Source organism: Labeo rohita, chromosome 21 (assembly GCF_022985175.1).
Source record: "Labeo rohita strain BAU-BD-2019 chromosome 21, IGBB_LRoh.1.0, whole genome shotgun sequence".
NCBI lineage: Eukaryota > Metazoa > Chordata > Actinopteri > Cypriniformes > Cyprinidae > Labeo > Labeo rohita.
Genome location: NC_066889.1, coordinates 29,904,027 through 29,931,414, shown reverse-complemented (window position 1 = coordinate 29,931,414; position 27,388 = coordinate 29,904,027). Strand labels below are relative to the sequence as shown.

The window sequence follows — 27,388 nt, the reverse complement described above, 5'->3', positions numbered from 1 at the left end:
GCCGAACGAAGCGACACGGGGACGTGGCTCTGATATGTTCACGTCTTGGTTTTTTTGGCAGGACTGAATAAAATCTGACCGTTTATTTCATATGGAGGATTTTTCTCAAACGTCGCACCAGCACCGCTGGGCCGCAGCCAGACACACGCAGCTGTTTCTGTTATTTCTTTCCACTCGCTAAAAAAAAAAGGACCAAAAAAACCCACCATGAGATCATTTACTGCTACATTCTCTCTGCTTCTCTTTCCTGGACGGGCTGACAGGTGAATCGGGGGGAGAAGACGACGTACTGCTGTTTATTTACACATTTACACGACCATTTATCCATTTCCCTGATGTATCGCAGTCTGAAAACCAAACGCAAAAATGCAACGACTCCGAAACCCACAAAAATTCACATATACAGCTGAAAACGATCATTTATTCACCCTCAATGTTGATCCGAAACTAAATGAGTTCTTTCATCTGTATAACGTAAAAGTAGACATTTATCAGAATGTACACACTTCTCTTTTCCATACAATGAAAGTGCATGCAAATGCAAGCATGAGCTTCAAAAATGACAAAAAAAGCACCATAAAATCATCATAACAGCTGTCCATTTAATTCTGCTGAACTCATACTATAATTATGCTTTTTGTCCATTTCCAAAGCTCAAATGACGCCATTCACATCCATATTCACTATATGGAAAATATATTAAATTTACTATTCAGAAATCGTATGATCATTTTGTCTGAGGAACAGACTTGGAATATAGTCCAGATGGACTGATTTTATAGTGATTATTGTCATTTTTGATGCTTAAATGCCTCTTTTACACATCCATATTCACTATATGATAAAAGTGCAGCATGCACATTCTCCTAAACATCCCCTTTTATGATATACAGAAGAAAAACTCACAAATTAAGCAGATTTTATGATGCTTTTCATCATTTTCGGAACTCAAATAGGCTTCTTTCACATGCATATTCACTATATGATAAAACTGCAGCATGCACATTCTTCTAAATATCCCCTTTTGTGATATACAGAAGAAAAACTCACAAATTAAACAGATTTTATGATGCTTTTCATCATTTTTGGAGCTCAAATGGCTTCTTTCACATCTATATTCACTATATGGTAAAACTGCAATGTGCACATTCTCCTAAATATCTCCTTTTGTAATATACAGGAGAAAAACTCACGAATTAAACAGATTTTATGACTCTTTTCATCATTTTTGGAGCTTAAATGGTTCCTTTCACATGCATATTCACAATATGGTAAAAGTGCACTGCGCACATTCTCCAAAATATCTCCTTTTGTAATATACAGGAGAAAAACTCATAAATTAAACAGATTTTATGACACTTTTCATCATTTTTGGAGCTCAAATGCCTCCTTTCACATCCATATTCACTATATGGAAAAGTGCAGCATTTACATTCTGCTAAATATCTCCTTTTGTGATACACAAAAGAAAGCAGGTCATAAGGGTTTTGAGGGTTAGTAAATGATGACAGAATGTTCATTTTTGTGTGAATTATTCCTTTACGAGTCTCAAACACTAATTAAACTTACGAGATCATGCTGAAATTAGTAATTTCCCCCTTTTTAAATTCTTTATGATCACGAAATAGACTTCATCTGTGTCAGTGGAACATAGCTGCAGGAAACCAGCAAATGACACTCGATTGTTCGCTAATAATTCACAAATCTCGCACAGGAAATCAAGCACATGTTCATTAAGATGTAGTCCAAAACGGCGAGGTTCTGCAGGGTTAACACACACACACACACACACACACACTCAGTCGGCTTTAAACAGGGTTCTCACACTCGGGTTCCAACAAAAACGCTGTCGACAGCTGGTGCGGGAGGCTGTTTCTTTCTTTCGCTGAGTTTTGGGCCGCGGCCAAAGTCTTACCTCCGTCTGCACGCTGCTCCGTCCGCTACCTGTCACTCAACCCGTCGCCATGGAGACCCACCTGAAACCCCCCTCCCATCACTCCCGTTCTCATCGCTGCCTTCAACAAGAGCATCAGCAACAGAAACAAGCTTCATTTGCGTTTCAGTGGCTAATGTTGGTGTTTTTTGGGGGTTTGCTGATGTCAAGTGACACTACAGACCCAATCCCTTATGAGAATCTGTATTTGCCGACGAGAACGGCTAAAATCACATTAAACCTTATGGTGACTTGCACAAAACCTGTCAAGAACATGTCCATTCCATATTTCACCTCAAAAGCAATAAAAAGAGAAATAAGAAATTACATTTAGCTAAAAGAATTAAACCTATTAAAATGTTCTGCCAAATTACTACTAATAATGATTCACTATGTTTTATTTTGTCTAGATTATTACTTATATTTGTATTTTAGTAGTGATTTTTATTGTGCATTTATGTATTTGTATTTTTTCAGTATTTTTTACTTTTTCTTTGTAGGTGTGTATGCTCTGTTTTTGTTTTTAGGGTGACTTTTTAACATTCTGTTAAGGGTCTACAGATAAAAAATAGCCTTTTTGGCTAATTCTGGCACATTTTCAGTCACGTTTATTAATGTGCTTTGGCCCTGTAAACAAGTAAACCTGCATTTTTTTATTTATTTATTTATTTATTTATTTTTTGCTGCATTGAAACAAGCACATTTTTACCCTGAATTCTCATTATGGAAATGCAGAGAAACAACATATTAACATTTAATTATAAAGCATTTTTAGATCACGTTAGTATCTTTTGTTTTAATATATTTAATTTATTTATGAATTATATATATTTTTTTAAATAAATATTATATATGTATCATTTATTATTAACTTATTTAAATATAAAAAAATAATCTAAGTACACAAATGAGGATCTTGATAGAAAACAGTGAGAATTAAAAAAAAAAAAAAGAGGAAAACCTTGAATTAATGAAAAAGAAAACATTTAATTGCCATGAAATTAATTTAATAATAATAAAAAAAAATTACCCCAAAATCAGGCATCATTTTCGTAATGCAAAATACAATCTCTTATTTATTTCTTTTGAATTTTGGTTAAAATATGACTTGTTTTTATTACATTCACCCTTTTCATATGTATAAATAAATTCAGATTAGTGGAACTATTTCTGACTCAAATGACATTGGCTTTAACCAATGAGAATAAAGTTAAAATGTTGAAGCTAATGCATAGAGTTCTTATCTTGAATACAACAATGAAATATGATGTCATATCTAATAATATTACGAAATCAGTGTTGTGCTGAACTTGTTCATTTAAAACACCACATGCACAATGAAGTTCACACACATAAGGCTCTGGTCTCGTATGGCTCTATTGTCTGTAGATGTCATTGTGGGGCATATGCTCTTGCATGGCGTCGGAAACCACAAGAGCACAATTAAAAAACACTAAAGTGTGTTTACTGCCATAAACCTGCGCTGTTCCGGCTTATTAAAACACGCAGACGGACGATTCATCTTTATAAAACAACAACATCACCACAAACACTCCAACATCCGTCCATAACACTCCACACTCGCTCTCAGCACAGGAGAAACACTCCGTCCGGCGAATCAACAGACACGTGATCGTATAACAAAGAGACGTGAGTGCTGAATAATTATGCCTAAAAATGCATTTCCAAATCAGACTTAATATTTTAAAAAAGATTCAGAAGCAAGCTGAAGGAGTGTCAGTCAACAAGACCTAAACTCACGGCGCAGTGCCGTTTACTGCCTGAAGGGGGAGGAAAAGCTCAGGAAATGGATCCGTGCCGCCCGCCGGAGAGATCACGTCCCAACTGAGCATTCTGCTAGACCAAACTTAATTTAATTAACGCTGTATACTTTAAACAATCCGATGTGAGCGCAGACGAGCAGAAACAGGAGAACGTTGTGGATGTGTCCTGATCTAAGCGGATGAAACGCAATGAGATCATGTTAAAATCATGGAAAACCATGCACAACATTTTTGCTCATGCAAAAAAATGTGTACAGCACATGCATTATAAAAAACAACAAATAATCCATGATTTATGTAGCTATAACACCATTCTTTCACAGTTCGGCGGTCATTCTTTCACATTTAGTGGAATCGGAAACAGCTGTGATATTAATCCACAGAGATCATCATATCGAAAATTTCTTGAGCTGCATTTTCTCCTTCAGCAGGTTTATTTTTACTCTAAAGCTGCTGGTGTCTTACTGAACAAAGTGAGTGACAAAAACAGAATCAACCACAAACCCAATAAATGCAACTCAACATGAACAAAGATCCTGTGCACAGACACTGAATTAAATGATCTTCAGAAACATTGCAAAAACACAGCTGTACTAACATCTTAAAAACGCACAGCAATAAATGCAATTAATACAACACAGATAGCATTTGCTAAATGTTAAGAATAAATATGAAACACTTGCATTTGTGCAAATCACCTCTCTGTATATAAAAACAACTTAGTACATTTTTTTAAATAAAGGGAACAGATTTCTAAATGGATTTCATAAAATGTTAATTTTTCTAAATGAATAATATACGCAGTTAAATTAGTAAACAGCTATTCCTGCTTAAAAAATGAGAAAATCTCAAACATTTGCTATGTAAAATCAGTACAAAGTTTGATAAATATAATACTGTCATAAGATATCATTTAATATGAAGTAAAAGTATTATAATATTTTTTATTTAAATTAATTGTAAATAATAATTATTAATTATTAAAAAAACAATTATTATTTATGAAAATATTATTTGACATAAAATAATTATTATATGATGAACTTAATATTTGCAAACATTTTAAAATTGCAATTTATTATTTACAATATTTAATAATAATAAAAATAGCAGTAATAATGATTATTATTACATTTCTGATGTCAACAAACACGACACTGAAAGCCGTTTTCCACACTGAACACACTGAACACACACACACACACAAAGTGTGTGTAAGCATGTCTAATGGCATTCGTATGCGAACATCCAAACGGGCTCAAACACAGGCGTGCGTCGGCGCCGTATGTGGCATTAATGAGTCACATGAGGCTGAAAGTGTTTCCCGTGTCAGAAACACCTGCGTCGGAGCAACACACGTCGGACCTGCGCGGGACTCGGCCGCGATCACCTTCACAGAGACGAGCCGCCGGCCGTGTTTGAAAAGCGTCCCATCAGGACTCCATTATAGCGCGCCTCTTTCTGTCTTGCCTCTTAAAGAACTACAGCACAATACCGTCAGGACGTCCCGCGGGGGCGTCTGCTCTGCGCGCGGACATTCCAGCGTCATTAGCGGCGCATTAAACGGCCCGTCCGCCGCGACCGGGCCTCACGCGACACACAATACGCACTCACACGCTATTGTGCGGCCTCGCTGCCTTTTGACTGGAGAGTTAAAGCTCCGATCGTGCTTTTTGTGTGACTGACGGAAACTTTTCAGGTGAAAAACGTGCGTAAAACGCTGACTTACTGAGGAGGGCAATCCGGGAGGAACTTTCCGAACCTTTTTCGTCTGGACTTCTAAAAAAAAAAACAAAAAGAGATAAGATGTTTAACATGACTGATTGAGCAAACGATGACAGAAGTTGCAACAATGAAACAGTTCAGCATGTGACAGACAGTCGGTGTGTTTCTGACAGAAATAAAAGCGTGTGCGATTTGCCCTGAAGGTTGACACCTATTGAAAGTTGGCACCTCAAGGCCTGAGGGTTGATGCATTGTTAGGAAAACACATATAAAGGTCTTTTAAGACACAAAAAAAGAGAAAATCAATAATCACGGCGAGCGCTTTCTGACAGAACAGATTAAAAAATAACAAACGAAAATGTGTTCTTGAAGACTCTAACGTGATGAAACAAACGCAAGGACTTGGTGATGAAGGCTCACCCATGGAGTCGCTGTGAAGGGCTCGTCGGCGCGGGTTTCCTGCGTAATGCTGGTAATACTGCGAGCCCAGTTTGGTGGGCGACACCGTCTCCGGACTGACCATCCCCACCTCGCCTCCCATGAGACTCGACTGGACAAAAACACAGGCAGACAGATACATTAGAGACACTCGATTAGGTTAAAACGCACCGCGAGGACACGATTAAATTAAAAAAGAAAGACGCCACACATTCCTGAAGTTAAACACAAGCAGAGAAAGACGTCAGAGGCTCAAACAGAAAACATCAGAGCGCTTCTTAACATTTTCAAGACAGAAACACAGATTACGCAGATATTAGATGAGTAAATAAAAAAGCTAAAAAAAATCTTGGGAATATATAAATACATTTGCTGTGCCAACAAAACAGTCGACAGTGTTTCCCTTACATCATCTGTGAAACTTCTCCAGCATAAAATATCAAAAAATGACAACATTTTGTGCTGCAATAATGTATTTAACACACAATAAGTAAAAATGCCAATTTGAGCTTAATAATTAAAGCCACAGATGCTTGAAATGTCAATTCCATGCTAAAAACATAATGCAATGATGTATTAAACACAATGTTTAAAAAAGGTTTTAGTTTAAAAGATAATATGACTTTCAGAATTTAAACAAAAATGACCGAAATATACAAAAAAACAGATGCTTGAAAAGTCATGCATGGTTGTGTTAAAGCACACAGTATTTAAAAAGCCTTTAATTGCAATTATAAAAGACAATTTGACCTTAATAATTAGTCATAATTTCATTAAATGTATAGAAATGTACATCAAGATGATTGCAATTCCATATTTGTTTGCTAAACAGTGATGCAATGTTGGATTAAAGCATACAATATTTTCAAAATAAAGGCCTTTAATTAGGTTTATAGAAGTTGTGATGTTTAAAACACCATTTGACCTTCATAATTTCATTACAAAACGCACAGAAATATACAAAGAGATGCTTCAAATGTCAATTTTGTGCTAGAGAGTAATGCAATGTTGTATTAAAGCATACAATATTTTAAAAAGAACAAATGTCTTATAAAAGTTGTGATATTTGAAAGATAACTTGACCTTCACAATTAGTCATAATTTCATTAAAAAGTATAGAAATGCACAAAAAGATGCTTGAAAATGTCACAAATTTGTATTTAAAAAGTGATGCAATGTTGCATTAAAGCACTCAATATTTAAAAAATTCAAATAAAGGCCTTTAATTGGGATTATAGAAGTTGAGATATTTAAACTCATCAAAAAATGACAGAAATATACAAACAGATGCTTCAAATGTCAATTTTGTGCTGGAAAGTAATGTAATGTTGTATTAAAGCATACAACATTTTAAAAAGTACAAATGTCTTTACCTGGGATTATAAATGGTGTGATATTTGAAATATAATTTGACCTTCACAATTAGTCATAATGTCATTAAAATTGATAGAAATGCACAAAAAGGTGCTTGAAATGTCACACTTTTGTGTTTAAAAAGTGATGCAATGTTGCATTAAATCAGTCAATATTAAACAATAAAATAAAATAAAGGTCTTTAATTAGAATTATAGAAGTTATGATGTTTAAAACACCATTTGACCTTCATAATTTCATTACAAAATGCCAGAAATATACAAAGAGATGCTTCAAATGTCAATGTTGTATTAAAGCATACAATGTTTTCAAAAAAGTACGAATTACTTTAACTGGGATTATAAAAGTTGTGACATTTGAAAGACAATTTGACATTCACAATCAGTCATAATGTCATAAAAATGATAGAAATGCACAAAAAGATTTTGTTTTTTTGCTAATAAGTGATGCAATTTTGCATCAAAGCACACAGTTAAAAAAAATCAAATAAAGGTCTTTAATTGTGATATTTAAAAGACAATCTGACCTTCATAATCTCATCAAAAAATGACAGAAATATACAAAGTGATGATTGAAATGTCAATTTTGTGCTGAAATAGTGATGCAATGTTGTATTAAAGCACACAATATTTAGAAAAAAATGATATTAGGATTATAAAAGTTATGACAAGAGTATTTAACCTTCATAATTACATCAATATACAAACATGTGCATGGAATGTCATAACTTCTGCTAAAAAAGTGATGCAATGTTGTATGAAAGGACAGTATTTCTAAATAAAAAAATCTTTAATTAAGATCATGGAAGTTACACATTTGAAAAACAATTCGGCTTTCATAATTGCATTAAAAATAATGACAGAAATATACAAACAGATGCTTGGAATGTCATAACTTTTGCTGATGCAATGTTGTACACAATATCAAAAAATGTCAAAAAGTGATTTAATTAAAATGATAAAAGACCTTCCTAATTAAAGCCACAATTTTTCTATGCAACTATGTAAATTCAGGAAGTTCAGACAGTAATCCAGCATCCCTGTCCGTGTGTGTGAGTGTAAGTGTGTGTGACCCAGCGAAGCTCCAAAGCGAGCACACTTACCCCGCACAAACTCTTCCCATCATTACACTGTTCTCAGTTAACATTGTTCTGCTAATCAAGCCCAGTTAACGAGAGCTCGTTCGCTCATTCGCTCATTCGCTCATTCGCTCGCTGGAGTTCTACGGAAGAAAAGAAAGGTAGCTGAAAGGAGAGAGGCGAACGGGTGGACGTTTGCCCCGCGTTCGGAAGTCTGATCCGGGAAGAGCGCGAGCCCCGGGTGCGAGACGTAACGTAAACTTCCTCCCGAACTTTTTAGGGACACTCGGGGGGTAACGTCCCGGGCCGGGGCTCATTAGAGGATGTGATAAAGTAGGGAGAATGTTTGCGCTGAGCTGAATTCAAATGACGGCAGCTCTCACAACAGACTTAGCGATGCTTGACTAGAGCCGCATTCACATGCAAAACAAGCTAAATAGGCCAATTACGTGGCGGCCCCTGGTCGCAGGCTTCCCCGCGGAGGAGAGCGGGGTCTGCCGCCTTTCACAGGCTAAAACAAAAGAGTCCTTGTCTTAAATAAGTCGCCCCCTCTCACAGTTAAGGAGGTTTTTTTCTTTCGCAAGGGGGGGACGCTAAAACAAAAGTGTCTCATTTTCCGCGGGACGGACGCTTTCTCCCGAGCCCGCCGTTGCCCGGCAACTACGGGCGGAGGAAGAAAGCCCGGCGCTCCCGCGGTGCCCGGCCCGGCGCGTTCCGCATGCCGAGTCTCATGCCCAGTTTCGGAGCCGGCTGGCACGGGTACCCAGCTGGCATCCAGAGGAAATATTAACAAAGATAAATGACACACACCTGAAGACGCCCGTGAAGGATTACCGGGCCGCATTAATAACAGCAGGCGCATGCTTGCGTGGCCACCAAATGATGATTGCGAGAAACCGAGAAGACATTAACGTAATTGGAAAAGTGCAACAAACAAAAATATGGGACAAAAGACGAGAAAGTGAGTGAGAGAGAGAGAGGCAGAAGCTCCACCGAGATCTCGCTGATATCTCTAACGCTTCTCCTAGAATGCAGTGAGATTACAAAGAGATAAAACAAAAAACTCACAGAAGAAATTTCAACAATAAACTCATGCAAACAAAGTTCGCAACCAAAAATAAAACCAATGAGATTAAAAAGATGCGAGACATTTAGATCTCACTAAACAAACGTGCATCGATAACACAGTATTTTGAGAAACGAAAGAGAAACATCTGAGAAAACGATCCCAGTATCTCACAGAAGAGATCTTGCCAATGTCTCGTATTTGCTCGGACACCAAAGTTTGCAATCAAAAATAAAAATCAAATACAGACTAAATGTCCTCATTAGACAAAAATCTCAGATGCTTCTTCTGGAATGCAACAAGATTAAATTTGTGAATTTAGTTGAAGTTGTGAAATTAGAGTTGTGAATTTTACAATGTCTCACTCATATTTGGAAAGATGCCAAAGTTTGCAACCCTAAAAAAAAAAAAAAAAAAATGTGATCTCTTCAATATCTCGAATGTTTCTCACAGAACGCAAAGAGATTCAACAGTAATGAAGACACTCAAATTAAGCTCATATTTGCAAAGATATCGAAGTTTGCAATCAAAAATAAAAAAAATAATTATGTACAGGCAAAAAAAAAAAAACTCATTGGGTTACACACACACACACACACACACACACACGTTTGTTTTTGTGAATTGTGGGGACTTTCCATAGACTTCTATAGATTTTGTACTGACCAAACGATATTGTCTATCCCCTAACCCAACCCTAACCCTAAACCTAGCCCTCACAGAAAACATGTTTGCATCGTTACACTTTCAGATAAACATCATTTACTATTTTTAATCATTTTTTAACATTGTGGGGACCGCAGGTTTCAGGTTTTACTATCATTGTGGGGACATTTGGTCCCCACTATGTAGCAAAAACAAGTACACACACACACACACACACACACGAGATCTCTTGAATGTCTCAAATGTTTCTCAGAGAATGGAAAGAGATTAACAGTGATGAAGAGTCTCAAATTAAGCTCATATTTGTGAAGATACCAAAGTTTGCAATCAAAAATCAAAATCAAATCACACATGAGTGTTTCTTCTGGAATGCTTTTGCGAATTTAGTTGGAGTTGCTCATATTTGCAAAGATACCAAAGTTTGCAATCAAAATCAAATTATGTAACAGACAAAATCTCCTTATAAGTTCTCCTTAATGTCTCCAATGTTTCTCCTGGAGAAACTTGTCAAATGCATCTCCTGAGGAAATGACCCCAGTACTCTCAAATGAATTTCAGAAGAGATCTCAACACTAAACTCATATTTGCAAAGATATCAAAGATTCATCATTATAGGATGAAAATTGCAAATGAGATCTCTTTAATGTCTTGAATGTTTCTCCTAGAATGCTGTAAGATTAAAAAGTGATTCAACGACAATGAAGTGTCAAATTAAGCTCATATTTGCAAAGGTATCAAAGTTCGCCATTACAAATCAAAAATATCCTTATAGGATTTTTTAAAATCACAAATGAGATCTTTATTTTGTCTCAAATGTTTCTCCTAGAACACAACAAGATCAAAAAGAGAGGAAAAATGTGAGAAAAAAATCTCCTGTAATCTCACAGAAGAGATCTCAACAATGTCTCACACTATTTGCCAAGACACAAGTAACCATTTCTCACAAACATCTCACAAATGAGATCTCTTTAATGTCTCAGATGTTTCTCCTAGAATACAACAAGATCAAAAAGAGTATAAAACATCATGTTTCTCATTACGACCTCCTGTAATCTCACAGAAGAGATCTCAACAATTTCTCACTCTAAACTCATACTTTCAGAAACACTTCTCACAAATGACACTCTTTAATGTCTCAAATCCTGAACCACAATGAGATTAAATAGAGAATAAACGCAGATCAAGTGTCTTGGAGCTCAGTTAATTGTCTGACATAAAGACTGAGAAATCTCAGATGTGTCTCCTTGAGCTTCAGACGAGATCTCAACAATGTCTCACACCAAGATCATACAGAATCTAAGATCACACAGACACAGAACTGATCTAATTCTGTAGAGTTTCAGAAGGGATCTGATGATTCAATCATCTGAGCTGAGTTTTACAGCTCTAAACTCTTACCCAAAAGACAACTAAATCCTCCTAATGAACTTCTTAGCAAAAGCACTTCAATAACAGTCTCTTGAGAAATGCTAGAGCAGCCTCTGAGCAATAAAACTTTCTGGGTAGAAAGAACGAGTCGGAGAAACACAGCAGCGAGATGGATGTTGGCCACGTGAAAGAAGGAGTGCAGAGGGAAGCAGGGAGGCTAAAAAGAGCAGGAGGCCTGAAGCAGATGAATGAGGACCCCCGCGAGCATCCATCTCCTCGGGTCGGTCCATGCTAAATGGCCCGCGGTCTGCGGGTCTGGCGGACCCACGGGGGGCCCGTTCCCCTCGGACTCGCGGCCCGCAGACGCCCATGAGATTTGGCCACGGCGGGCCACCGTAGACGAGGCCCACCCCGCCGATAAACTACAGCCAAACTCACAGAACATCAGAAGTCTCTCCTTCCCAGAGACCGAGAGAGATCAAACCTGAAGCTAATGAGTGGAGACAGCAGCACCGCGGGAGAAACCACCGCACCGTCATCAGCATCCACTTTAAAGAGTCTTTCTTACTTACATCATATGATCTGTGTCTGCTCTATATCTGCCCAAATGTGCAGTGAAACAAAGCACACTGGATACTGAAGTTGGGTCCCCTAGATCCCCTAGAACTGTACATTCCGTCATCTCAAAAAAATAAATAAATAAAATAAATAAATAAATAATAAAAAATAATAATAATAATAATAAATAAATTAAATTAAATTAAAAAATAAATAAATAAAAAATATAATATAAAAATAAAAATAAATATATACATAAATGTTTAAAAATACATATAAAAAATTATATAATAACATATTTTAAATATATATGCAGTATTATGTTTTGCTATTATTGGTTAATATTATTTCCCCACCCGTTCTTTTTTAAATTGACATCTGTATTTAAATGAACACATAAAAAGAATAATGAAGTAGTAAAATCTGTTTTGGGGCCTTTAAAACATGCTGAAAACCATCAGAAATAATAAAAAAGTGTTTTACAAGAAAATATTATGTCAGGGATTTTTTTTTTTTACTTCAAAATTTCACATTTAATTTAATGTGTTACTTGCTTTTTTGTTATTGTTTGTGAAATTTACTATCAATTTCTTAATTTAAAAAAAACTGTCTACTTTTCTACAAACTTTACATTTACATCTACATTTTATTTTCAGTGAACAGTGTCATACACACAAAAAAACAGTAAAACATGACACTAAAATAATGCAATGAATGAATTAATGAATAAATAAATGAACGAATGAATGAATAAAGATTACCCTACTGAAGAAACATTTATTTCAGTGGAAAAAAAACGTAATAAAAATAAATGAACACAAGCATTGGATGTCAGTGCAACAAGTGACTCTCCATTTGCATAAAGCTGAAATCAATTCCAACACTGCCAACACTGTTGCTTATAATATCGCCTATAAAAGAGCTGTTTGCAATATTTGCAAAAACTGTGCACTATAAATGACATATTTCCATCCAAATGAGTGAATTATAAAATGTAAAATGAAACGTCTTTGTTTCTAGTGAAGCAGTGCATTACGTGCATGCTGCAGATGAACTTAAATGATGCTTTAAGAGCCGTGTTCCTCCATAATTCCTGTGTTTTGGTGTGTTACAGACCGTCAGAGACCGTATATGACACTTGAACTCATGAGGCATCTGAGAATATGTGTGTGTACAGGTGTGCCGTTCTGTGTTCTGATAATTAATGGCTGGAGGAGACGCTCACATGCATCAGTTTCCTCCTGCAGAGCGCTGACACGTGTGTGTGTGTGTGTGTTTTGGGAAGTAACGGCGGGGGATTCAGCTCGGACTGTGTGCGTAAAGGTGGATTAGTTCACCACACACACACAGTCTCTGCTGTGTCATCACGGCTCCTCGGCAGCAGCTGAGACAGTTCTCTGACCTTTGACCCCTGCGTTGCGGGACGCTCTCATCACTGCCTCATTACTCAGTGCTGTGGAAGCGTGTGTGTGTGTGTGTGTGACGGCATTCCAGAGCAGTGAGAACATTTCATCATCATCATCATCCTCAGAATGGAATACTAGCCTACTGCACACTGCATACTATTTAAAACATTTCCTAAGATCACAAAGTCAGAGACTGCCTGCTGAAAATTCAGCTTTACATCACAGAAATAAATTACATTTTCAAATACATACTTTTTTTTTTTTCAAAAAATGAATATTATTTTACCATTTCACCATTTTTACTGTATTTTTGATCAAACAAATGCAGCCTTGAGCAGAAGAGACTTTCATAAACATCTTTAATATTCAAAACGGTAGTATATATAAAAATGATACATTAATCATATTATTTATAATAATAATAAACTGATAAATAAAAGAAAATATTTTCTAAAAAATTAATATATTCTAAATGTGATTCCAAATAGTGCTGTGTTCATAAATTATAAATATATTATTTATTATAAAATAAACAAACAAACAGAGCAAACAATGCAAGAATCAAGTCAAAAACAAAAACCTGGATGCTTCATGTGTGTGAATTTCATACAGGGTTATTATAGTTAACTTAAACCATAATTTTATTCTTAACTGTTTACATTTGGAAAAAAAATAAAAAAAAAATAATAATTATATATATATATATATATATATATATATATATTTTATTATTGCTTTTATTGTTATTTTAATTTTTTCATACATCTTTATACATCTCATTTTATGATTATTTAAAACCCTTTATATATAAAGTAATTTGAATTGCCATTATGTATGAAATGTGCTATATATATAAATGTGCTCCAAAAAAATTAAAATAAAAGTCAAAATGAGTTGATCAGAAATTCTGAAGTTGATGAAAACAAATAATTTTACAATAAAAACAATTAAAATGTATTAATGAGAAGCTAACAATTAATGAAATCATTAAAATGTAAAATTAAAAAAAAAATAATTAATTAATTCAATCCATAAAAATAAAATAAGAATAACTATTTTTAAACAAAAAAAACTATCAAAATGAAATGATGATGAATGGATTAATTCATAAATATAACAAAAATTAAAAACAATCCAAATTAGCTCATTAGAAGCTAATAATTAATTAAACATTATAATTAAAATATTTACAATTCATTCATTCATTCATAAAAACAAAAAAAAAAAAAATAACTAATTTTAAAATAAAAACAATCAAAATGAATTAATGAGAAATTAATGAATTAATGAAAATAACAAATTAATGAAATTAACAAAAATACATTTAACAATACATTGTATGGGTCAAAATTATCGATTTTTCTTTTATGTCAAAAATCATTAGGGTATCAAGTAAAGATCATGCTCCATGAAGATATTTTGTAAATTTACTACCGTAAATATATCAAAACTTAATTTTTGATTAGTAATGTGCATGTCTAAGAACTTCATTCATGGACAACCCTTAAAGGCGATTTTCTCAATATTTTTTTTTTTTTTTTGCACCCTCAGATTCCAGATTTTCAAATATTGTCCTATCCTAACAAACCATACATCAATGGAAAGCTTATTTATTCCGTTCATGCGTAAATCTCAATTTTTGTGCCTTATGACTGGTTTTGTGATCAAGAGTCACATACAATAATAATAACCTGTTAATTATTACAAATGGTAGAATATACTATCATACATATTTCTAAATGTACCATTTGTGTACATAATAGTAATTGTATTGTGTAATATCTTATTACTGATTAAAATGCAGTGAGGTCATGTGACTTTTTGGAATGCGTATTGTTACAATGTTACAATGTTACACTGATGTCACATGACCTCACTATGTTGCAACTGTATCACATTATATCATCTTTTAAACAGTATTCAGTACGCAGTATGATATTATTCCATCCCGAACGACCTGATACTCCAAAAATCTCTGAAAGAGCCACTTGTGAGTGATACGACTCTTCAAACACCTGAAGACAGAAGCATTTCATCAATGATGCGGCCTAACCCACAATCCTCTCCGCTCAGGACACACGCCGCATCACACACCCTCCGGCGTCGGCCAGTCAAAAGACGAGCGCTTCACACTCGGAGACAAACACCTCGCAAACGGAGGAAGGAGAGAGGAAATCTACACCTCTCCTCATCCTGTCTGCATCTGTTGACGCGTCTCACTCTCGCTGGCGCGACGCCTCAATCACGCACTCGTCCTCAGACAGGAAGAGCGCAGAGACGCCGCCGACATCCAGAGCCTTTTATCTGCGCGCTAAAATGCAATGAAAAGGTAAATGCGAGGATAAATGAATATTTGTAAACCCATTAAAGTGGAGGTGATGTTAGCGGAGCCTCAAAATAACCGCCAGCGTATGTGTGTGTGTGTGTGTGTGTGTGTGAGAGTCCTCACACTGATTTCTGGCTCTCGTCACCTAGCGGAGCTTTAGCACAGGAAGAGGAATTGGATGCAAAGAGACGGCAGGTGAAGAGACACACACACACACACACGGGCCTTTTTACAGCGGGGCTTTTAACAAGGGGCAATTAACACTTTGACGTGCAACAAGGAGAAAAGTACTCGAGCAGACAAGCAGCTAAATATCAGAGAGACACGAAGAGTCCTCACACACACACGCAAACGTGTAAATCACCGCTTTTTCAAATGAAAAATATCCCAAGTTAAACATCAAATCATAAACGAGTCAAACAGAGCGAACGATGCGAGAATCACGTCAAAAACAACCTGGACGCTTCACGAGCGTGAATGTCATCCAGGGTAATCATAGTTAACTAAAACCATAATGTTTTGATAAAATGTTAATCATTTTTTAATGCTTTTATTGCTATTTTTATTTATTATACATATGTTATCATTTTATTAAAAAATCTTTTACATGTAAAGTACTTTTAATTACCGTTGTGTATGAAATGTGCTATAGAAATAAATGTGCTACAAAAAAATTTAAATAAAAATCAAAATGAGTTGATGAGAGGCTAATCATTTATGAATTTTTAAAAATGTAAAATGAAAATAATTTTATTAACTGTTAAGTAAATTAATTGTAATAATAATTATTAGTTAAAATAATGAACAATTAATTCATTCATAAAAACAAAATAACTAATTTTAAAACAAAAACAATCAAAATTGATGAGTAATGATTAGAAATGAATGAATTCATAAAAATAACAAATACAAGATTTTAAAATAATCATTAAAATTTAAATTATTAATTTAAATGAACTATGGATTAAAAAAATTAAATGTAATGAAATCTAAATGGAAACTAATTTTAAAACAAAAACAATCAAAATGAATTAAAGAGAAGCTAATAATTAATGAAATTCTTAAAATGTAATAATAAAATAACTGTATTATTAATTAATAGATTTAATTGATTATATTAATTACTATTATTTAAAATAATAAACAATAATTCATTCATAAAAATTAAATAATTTAAAAAATTTTAAAAACAAAAATTGATCAAAAATGAATGGATTACAAAAATACTAAATTTTACAATAAAAATAATCAAAATGAGATAATGAGAGGCTAATATTAGAAATTAGAAATTTCTAAAATAACTGTATTAATTATTAATTAATTTAATTAATTGTATTAATTATTATTAGTTAAAATAATAATTCATTCATTCATTAAATAATATAATTAAAAAACAATCAAAATTGCTGCAAAATGATCAGAAATTAATGAATTCATAAAAATAACAAAAGTACAAAAATTTACAATAAATATAATCAAAATGAGTTAATGAGAAGCTAACAATTAATTAAACCATTACAATGAAAAATTATTAATTTAAATGAATTAATTATTAAAAAAATAAATAACTAATTAAAAAAATAAAGAAATTCATGAATTCATAAAAATAACATGAAAATACATTGATTTAAAATAGAAATCAACAAAACTAGTTAATGAGAAGCTAATAAATAATGAAATCATTAAAATGCAAAATAAAAAAAAATAAAATTAAAACAATTTAAATGAGTTGATGAGAAGCTGAAAAGTAAATCACACAAATAAAATGAAAAAAATAATTTTAAAATAAAAACAAGTAAAACATCAAAAAGATAATGTAAAATGAATGAAAAATAAAATACACTTAAATGAAAAACAAAGCACTACACTTACTAAAAAATATAAAAATTTATTTATCTGTATGTCATGTGACCATTAACTCACATTAGAGAACTGTGAACGTGAAAGTGTTGCTAAATTAAAACATTACAAACAAAATTGAATTATTTACTAGTTTATTAGTTTATTTACAAGTATTTAATTAGCCTACTACATTTGATTAAAATACATGCAAAGTATTTTTAAAATTAGTAAAATCAGTCAAATTTGCATTTAATTTTATCTTCTGATTGGTCAACACTGTCAGCCAATAAGCATCAGCGTTCACGCATGAGGCGAAACAAGTGGACAGATGTGTGTGTAGTCTTGACCCAAACCAGTAATGCAATCACTGTCTGAAACCCTGCACAGGAAACACATTCATACATACACACACATACATTCCTGAGATATTTTCACAGCAGACTAATGCATCAAAACACACACACACACACACACGCACACACACAGATGTTTCTATATCAGAGCTCCACTCAGCTGCAGCTGTACTTTCTTTCTCTCACACACACACATTGCGTAAATGACATTGTCATGTGACCCGTGAGTCCAAACGCCGTCTTTACCTCTACACTGCTGTGTGTGTGTGTGTGTGTGTGTGTGTGTGTGTGTGTGTGTGTGTGTGAAATATGTTTGTTTGTGTTCCTGTAAACTCATATTCACACTGTAACTCACTTACATCCATACACACAATAAACAATCACACAATAATAATTCATGTCGACTCTGTACATAATTTCTAGCCGTTATTATTTTTACGTGTTATATTACAGCACACGACCAGCTGAGGCCCTGCGTGTGTGTGTGTGTGTGTGTGTTCGTTCTCATCATTAGATTAATAAACTAGATGTTCAGCAGAGAGACAGTGCTGTTCTCTTACTAACGTGTTCGAAATGTTAAAATGTTACAATGTTGCTTTGCAGTTGCTAGGGTGCTGTGACTGGTTGCTAAGTGCAAATGCCACTGAAGTGGCTCACTTTTGATTTGAATTGGATTGGCCACACCTACAGGAAGTTGATTTAGAGAGGAAGAAGAATTTACTGAATTATAATTCAAACAGTTTTTTTTATTTATTTTTTTTATTTCAATTCATTTAATTTCATTTCCTGCAGTTCTCCATCCTGTTTGCAACCTCAATTTAAATTTAGGAACTAAGTTGGAATTTAAGCGGTATTATTAATTAATTAAATTCTGAATGATGCACAACCCTACAAAAATAAATAAATAAATAAATAAATAAAATAAAAAATATATATATTTTATACATATATTTTAATATAAGATACTTAAATTATATTATTATTCTCATTTTCGTTTCATCTCATTTTAATTCTGAAAGATGCACAACAACAAACAAAATTAAAAATTAAATAAAACTACATTTTATAAAACTTTTTTTAATATATGATACGTTTTAAATAATATTTTATATTTATTTTGCACCATTCAAAATGAATTATTAATCCTAATATGAAAAAATTAATTAATTAATTATTAATCCTAGCAGTGATGAATGCTTTAAACACCACATTTTTTTATTTAATAATTGTTAAGATAGTGTTTAAAGCAGGGTAATTGTTCAAACTGAAATAAAAATAAATAAATAAATAAATAAATATTTTTTTTTTCTTTTTTTTCAATAAAAATAGTAATATAATATAATATAATATAAAATAAACACTAACAGAAATACAAATAATTTATATAAAAAAAATAACAATAAAACATAAATAAATAATAATTAATGCTTTTATTTCAGCTAGCTAACAAGGCAAAACTTAAAAAAAAATTATTACTTGAAATAAAATAAACACTAACTGAAATACAATAAAATATTACAAAATACTAGCTAACAAGGCAAAATGTCTCATTTTCATTTAGTTTAAATAGCACTGAAATAACTATAAAACTTAAATAACTATTAAACTTAATAAACTAAAACTTAAGTGAAAATAAAATTAAAATGAAACATTACAATGAATTAAAAAAATAAAATCAAATTCCAAAATCTTAAGAAAAACTACAATAATATATCAATGATGGTAAATAAACACTGGTTTAAAGTCATAAAGCAAGAGACATAAGGTGAGAAACACACTCACTCACACTCACTCACACACACTCACACACACTCCTTCTCTCGGCTGTGACGTGTAATTCGTGTTTCTGGCAGCGGCTCAGTTTTCAGGATTAGCTCTGGTCTTCCCGTCTGCCCTCCAGACCTCACTGAATGTGTGTGAGTGTGTGTGTCGTGACCCAGAGCGCTGGAAACATCTCCCCTAGCTAGTCCACATCCGTTAGGAGGAACACCTCAAGGTCACGCAGGAGTCAGAGGTCAGATCCGTCCGGTCAGGTATGAGGAAATGAGTCAGTTCTGACCGTCAGATGATCAGCTCACATTCAAAATCATTAAATAAAACAATGTTAAATAAGTATTTTATTTTTTTCTTTGAAATTTGAAAGGCATTATCAATGAAATGGTGAATGATGCACAACACTAAAATAAATAGATAAATAAATGTAATTTTTAATGAAAATATACCATATATTTTTTAAAATAAAAAATAAAAACAGTTTTAAAGAAATAAGTAATTAAATAAATGAAATAAAACATGTATATTTTATATATATATATATATATATATATATATATATATATATATACACACACACACACACACATACATATATATATATATATATATATTTTTTTTTTTTTTTAGTTCAGGAATTGAACTGGAACTTGAAAGGTATTAATAAAATAAAATAAAATAAAATAACCGCCTTCCATTATTTTACTTTACTTTTTTTTCCCATTATTTAAATTGTTGTGCAATTCTGCATGCACAACCCCTAAAAATAAAATAAAATACTTATTTTACTTTTTTTCTCATTATTTAAATTGTTGTGCAATTTCAGAAATATTAAGAATTAATTATTAACCCAAATAGCAACAGTAATAGAGATGACTGCTTTAAATCCCAATTTATTTTAAAAGCAATACGGTCATGATAAATGAGAGCGTGACGAGCTGATGATGAGGATTGTCTTACAGTGTTATCGAGGAGGAATTTCATCTTAAGGTTTCTGCATATTATTCCCCCACCCTTCCCAGAATTCCAAGCAGGGCAGGATTTTAAAGCTACATAAACGCTGTCGGATGCGTTACACTGTTCTGTCACTCACATCCCGTCAGTCTGCCGGTACTCTGATGGCTTCGTCTTGTAAACTGTCAGGAAAGATTAATTTGAGCGTGAGCTGCGGTTCTGAAGACCCTGCCGGCGACCCGCAAACCCGACGAGTGAGAAAACTTTCCACAAACTCACGGACCTCAACAATTTACATTTTAACACCAATCACAGCACTTCAGACTGCATTTGCATGCTGGATTAATTAGGAGCATCTCCACGACTGCCATTCTTCTGACTTCAACGTGAAGCGTGTCATTTTATGGTTGTTAAAATACTTTCTCACTAGAAGTGAGAGTCACTGGAAGTCCGTCATCTGACTTTCTGAAGAGCGAAACGCCGTGACGCTTTCAGAATGTAAATCTGTTTATTAGAGCAACCAAAAAAAACAAAAAACCCTTTTGACTTAAATAATCAGCCAGAATTAGAAACTTATATTAGTAGTATATTAGAAAATTATATTTAAATTATTTAAAATATATTATTAAAATATATTTAAATATACTAAAAATCCAAAAAAATATTTTATATATAAAAATTTTTAAATTTAATATATATATGAAAATATATATCTTAAAAAATACAATTAAAATTGGAAAAATTAAATAAATATATTTTAAAATATGTATTATTTGCATGCATGCATACATGCATACATAACTCATTTTGTTGGGTGAAGATGAAAAACATGAAAACTCCAAACAGCAAACTAAATGAATGCAGGATGGAGCGGCTGAATCGAAACAGGTCTATTCTTGATGTTGTATCTGCCGTTTGAACATCCATATGTCTCTTAATATAAACACGATGGGCTGGTGAGAGATCGTACACACACACACACACACACGGTGATCTGCAGGAATTCATATATGTGCTTTAACAGAGACCATCTGCTAACGGTACGACTGCAATGCAAACAAACTGCCTGTTTATTTATTTATTTCACTACAGAAACTCCAGCAGCTGCCATTCACTTCAAATAGCAAAGTTACAATGTATTTCGTACAAAGAGATGCAGAACAACTATCAGCACCGCAAATAACCCAACAATGACATTACTAACTGTTTTCCTTAGGAAAAAAAAGAAAATCACAAATAGATTTTCTTGTAACATCACAAAGATTTTAAAGCCTTAAAAGTTAAAAGCATTCTATGAATCAGGATTTCCACTATTACAAGATTTTAATTACTTTATAATTAATCATTTTATTGTTAAATATTAACTTTTTAGTAACTTTTTGACATGACTATATATATATATATATATATATATATATATATAATGTATTGTTTTCAAATGTAAATTTAAAATAAATTATTGACTTAAAACTTTAAAGCCTTCTGTTAATCAGGATACCCACAATTACAAGATTTTAATTACTTTATAATTAATAATTATTAATAACTAAAATCAAACATTATTAATAACTAAAAATTAATAACTAAATAATAATTTTTTTTGTAAATATAAAAAAGTGCATATATATATATATATATATAAACTAAAAATGTGATTTTTCAATGGTATATATAAAATACATGATTTAAAAAAACTATAAATACAAATATATATATAAAAAAATTGAGTTTTTTTTATTTATTCATTTATTTAATTTTTTGTTTTATTTTCAAAAGTATATATAAAATACATGATTTAAAAAACAATTTATAAATAAAAATATATTAACTAAAAATTTGATATTTTATTTATTTATTTATTGTTTTCAAATGTATATATAAAATACATGATTTTAAAAAAATAATATAAATATTTATATAATTTATTTATTTAAAAAAATAAAATAAAAATATATTAACTAAAAATGTGATATTTTATTTATTTATTTATTTATTGTTTTCAAATGTATATCTAAAATACATAATTTAAAAAAATTTTTTTGAAAGAATGTGCTCATAAAGAGTAATTTCTAGCTGAAAAAACTGAACATAGCTGGAAAAATGTACATTTCCATTCAAGACTTTTTCATTTCTATGGCCTTTAATCACATATATCAACATATTATATATGAAATGTCCAGCATTTTCCAATATCATGAAAACCCTGTCAGACATTTCCCCTAGTAATCTCTCACGCGTCTCCTAGAGTTTTAATAACATCTCAAACTGTGCTCAGATCTGCCAAGATACAAAGTCAGAAATCTCAATATGAGCTCAAACATTTCTCATCCAATGCTCCACATTGATTGTACAGGATGACGACCAGTGACTCATTTGAGTCTGATTTTGTTTCTTCCACTTCAGGACAAACATCAGAGACACAGTTGAGTGTCTTGAGCTGTTAAAGAGCAACTATTACAGAAATTTGAGAGAGTCTCTTACCTGGCAGCCGTGAATGCTGGAGTCCCGTCCGTATGAATACGACGCTCGCTCTGATTTACCTGTTTAAAGAGACAGAGAACAGATCATTAGCACATTAATAAATTATTCTTTAATTAAATCTAAAAATAAGCTTCTAATCCACTTCTTTAAACCTGCAGAGACAAGACAAACAAACAGAACGCAACTAGAAAAACAACCATGGATGTAAACTCAGAAATCTGCGGCGGTCGCATGAATCTGCGCAAACGGACAGCTGGCGTGAAGCTCACAAACGCCTCAAACATCACAAGCTCTGGCTATTATCATCGAACGCTTTGACGAACAAACGCGTCGACTAGTCGCTCTAGTTTGAGAGACTGAAGATGTTTGACTTGTTTTTTGTTTTACTGATGTTGCGACTGTTAAGAGAACAAAGAAGAGCGAGGGAACTCGACGACAAGCGGTTCGGGCCCCTTTGGAGGCAAGCGGGCATGTGAAATCTGGTATTAGCGGAATAAAGACCTTCTCAAAGTCTCACAAACACTCGTCTACAGGCTGTTAATTATATAGAGGAACATGCTTGAATGCGTCCTGCCTTTAGCTGCACTGGGCCGGGCCGGGACCGCCGCCAAAACACACACACACACACACACACAGCAAATATTGTTAAAGTCTTGTGACCTCATCCAGTCATAATCAAATGAGCCCAATTACAGAGTCCTGCTCATGTTCTCCTGCGCTTCTGTTCTGACAGACCGACCAACCTGAGCTCAGTCTCTGAAATGTCCAAAATGCGTTTTAATGTATGTGACTAGGGGCCTTTTCAATAAGACAGCGGTGCTATTCACTACACTAACTACTAAAGTCATTGCCATACCTAAAAAAAAATGTACCATGGTAACCACAGAATCAAACACAAAACATATTACAGTCTAAAATCATCACGAATTAAGATGAAAATGGAAGCAGTTGTGTTTTCTAGACGTTTTATGCATCAAAAGCCCTCTTAAATAAAGACAACAAAGTTATTTACTATTATAAACATTCAAACTTCAAAATCTCCCTCCAAAAATAACTATAAAGAAAGTACTAAAATTTAAACACTTTTTTAAAAATACCATTGTAAGCAAAACAAAGTACATATGTTACAAAATGATTTAAAAATAATTTTATAATGAATTATCATACAGCACTATTACAAGTGCAAATCTGTAAACACTAATCACTCAAAAAATACCACAGAGTTAAAAAAACAAACAAACGCTGCAGACATTATAACTCTAAAATCATAAATTAAGATGAAAGCAATTGTGTTTTCTAGACATTTACATGTCAAACACCCATTTGAATGAACAAAACAAAACTATTTATTATGGTAAACTGTCAAATACTAAAAATTATACTCAAGAATGTATCACAGTATCCATAGAGTAAAACAAAGTACATCACTGTAACTCTAAATTTATCATAAATGAAGATGTTTTGTCTCAATAGCCTAACTGAATAAAGAAACCAAAACTATTTACCATGTAAAGCTTTAAACATTAATTGCTCAAAATATTATCATGGTAACCACCGAGTAAAAACATACTTCAGACATTAAAACTATAAAATGAAAATGAAAACACATAAGCAGTTGATAAAAAAAACAAACAAACAAACAAAAAAACAATACAGCAGTTGTGCTTTCTAGATGTTTTACATGTCAAACAAAGCTATTTGCTACTGTTAACCTTCAAACACTATAATTTCTACTATCTCTCATCAAATATCAGTAACCACAGAGTAAAACAAAGTACTGTACTTACTACTAAATCATCATAAGTCAACAAGAAATTCTCTATAAATGTCTATCTTGAATAAAACACTTTTTGTTCCAAATGGCCAGCTAAATATAGACAACAAAGCTATTTCATGATGTAAGCCTACTCATTTTTCCCAATAGTAATCAATCAATCAATAAAAATCGACCACTGTAACCATAATTCACAAAATGGCAACAATTGTTGTACAAATTAATTATGAATGTCATTTAGCTATTTTTTCTATTTTATTTTTAATGACACTGGTGCTAAAACCCAGTTAGTTCTGCACTGTTACTATGGTATTTTTAATGGGAAAAACTAGGGTTACTATGGTGAATTTTTTAGTTTTCTACCATGGTGAAAACATGTGGTGAATCAGTTACAGGAAAAGCACAAAAACACAAAATAAAATTAAAAAACATACAACTATAAAACTCTTCCACACACAGGATTCATTGTGCTCTGTTTTGATCTGAACATTTACCAGGTGGTGTCCCAGAACATGTTGAATCCTCAAAGGTCAAACAAGAGGTCAACAACTACCACATGCATGACCTGCGTCTAAACACACAGCGAAATCTGCTGCATTGATCTGAATCATGATGCAGAACACATGAAGATCACTGTGCTCATTTCAGTACTGTACATTTGACTGCACACAGATGCTGAATGCCCAAAACACATTTCATACACGCAAACATGGACAGATATCACATGTGAACCACATTTAGCAAGACCCGTCTGTTTTATTGGTGAAATAAACCATCTTTCTTGTTCTTCCGAACGTTTAACAGTTTCCGAGGACGTTTGTTGTGTTTCCTTTAGCGATCCTGACGTGTTGCTGGATTCAGACACACATCTTTATAAATCCTGCTAATCCAAAGGACCGTGAATCTGGAAGTGGGAATGAAATCCGGAAGAGAGCTGGAAAAGGACAGGAATGCCACAGACAGAACATCACTCCGGAAAAACGCACACATTGAGCACAGATGCTGCATGTGTACGGCTCCCGCTCTTTCTTTTGCATGCTTTTAGTTTGTTCTTTATCTTGTTTCAGGCTATCTGCAGAGTTTTGAGATCAGATTTAACACCTGTATCATTGAAATTAATACCATACGTCCATATAGAACAAATCCAAACTTAATCTATACTTACTTAAGGCAAGAAATCATAGGTGAACAGGTAAAAATGTTAACTAACAGATGTCACCATACTTCCACATGTTGATTAATAACAGTACAATTGTTAAGACAATTGTTTCGTATTACAAAATTATTGAAACAGTATGTTTAAACACAAAAATGAGGCAACGTCTGATTAAATACGCACTAATTTGCACAGATTTCGAGAAAATGTATATGAACATTGGATAAAGCCAGATGATAAATTATTGTTTATTTTTGTCAACATATTAGGGTTGAATGTTTTTATAGAAGGGATTCTGGAAATCTTTTTTTATCACGTAATAAATTAGAAAATACTGTTAACAGTCAGAAAAAATACAGTTTCACCTTGTTTTTAGGGATAAAATGTTAAAAAAATAAAGGCGAATGATTTATGAACAAACCCCACAGTCAAAACCTTCAGAACATAGATAGGAATAAAACTCTAAGTTTTGGTGTATGTAAGCGCTGCTAAAGTGGAGAAAAAACTCCTTGAAGATATGTATTGCAACCGAAATCTAGACGCAAACAGATAAAGTGCAATAAGATAAATGCTTATGTATGTATTTTTGGATATTTTCTTTCCACTAGCTTAAAAGAAGCAAAATAACATAAAATCTAAAGCAAAATCAACAAGGTAACTACAACTACATGTTTTGAATTAGTTTTTTTATACAATTATATATGCATGAAATGGATGTTTTTCTATTAAATGTACAGCAATCACATTTATTTAATTACATCACATGCTTTTGAAATTTACACACATTCATATTATGTTTAAGACCTCTAACATATTGATAATTAAGACTTCTTATGAGGTTAAATTAGATAAAACTGACATTTTAAGACATTTTTTTGTTCTGCCCCCTTTTTTTCCTACTAATGTCTGCTTTTAAACATCACAGATCTGCTGCAGGTTTCTCATGTTCCCTCATTAGCTCATGTCTTTGTTTATCCGCTGGTATTTTAACGCTAATAATATCGTTTTGCTCTGATCTCTGACTTTTAGCACGGGCTGATTTCTCCCGCTGTTTGCGTGAGGACGCCTGAGTCACGCTGAAGTTTCTCTGCGGTTTTGACAGGCTATGAGGGTGTTTTCAGCACACGCATGACAGCCCCTCATTACACGGGAGAACACGCGCCCCGTGAATAAGTGGTTTTGTTATGGATAATAACTGGCTCATAATCATCAGCTAGTCAAAGACAAACCCGCTCTGACTCATCGACACCGGCAGATTATGGATTATATTCAGAGTTTCCATTGCGCCAGAGTTTCTCGGGACCAGCTGCGTATCATCGCTGTCGTTAGTACA

The 27,388-nt window shown here is 33.1% G+C and overlaps 2 protein-coding genes across 9 annotated transcripts in view; one reads left to right on the top strand and one right to left on the bottom strand.

Annotated features, from left to right (window-relative positions):
• Positions 1–24,815, top strand: part of LOC127152320 (vitelline membrane outer layer protein 1-like) — a 232,385-nt gene extending 207,570 nt beyond the window's left edge. Inside the window, exon 7 of one of the 2 annotated variants that reach the window (XM_051092921.1) lies at positions 24,806–24,815. The gene's annotated coding sequence lies outside the window, so the exon portion shown is untranslated. Of the gene's footprint in view, positions 1–24,432; positions 24,443–24,805 lie in introns of those variants that run through there. The other variant, XM_051092922.1, reaches the window with a different exon arrangement.
• LOC127152307 (transcription factor 4) overlaps positions 1–27,388 on the bottom strand; it is a 180,909-nt gene that overhangs the window by 73,921 nt on the left and 79,600 nt on the right. For all 7 annotated transcript variants that reach the window (XM_051092895.1, XM_051092896.1, XM_051092894.1 and 4 more), the window contains 3 exons: positions 23,126–23,184; positions 5,863–5,992; positions 5,447–5,496 (listed from right to left, as the gene is read on the bottom strand). In XM_051092895.1, the coding sequence (XP_050948852.1) occupies positions 5,447–5,496; positions 5,863–5,992; positions 23,126–23,184 (239 nt within the window). The remainder of the gene's footprint in view (positions 1–5,446; positions 5,497–5,862; positions 5,993–23,125; positions 23,185–27,388) is intronic.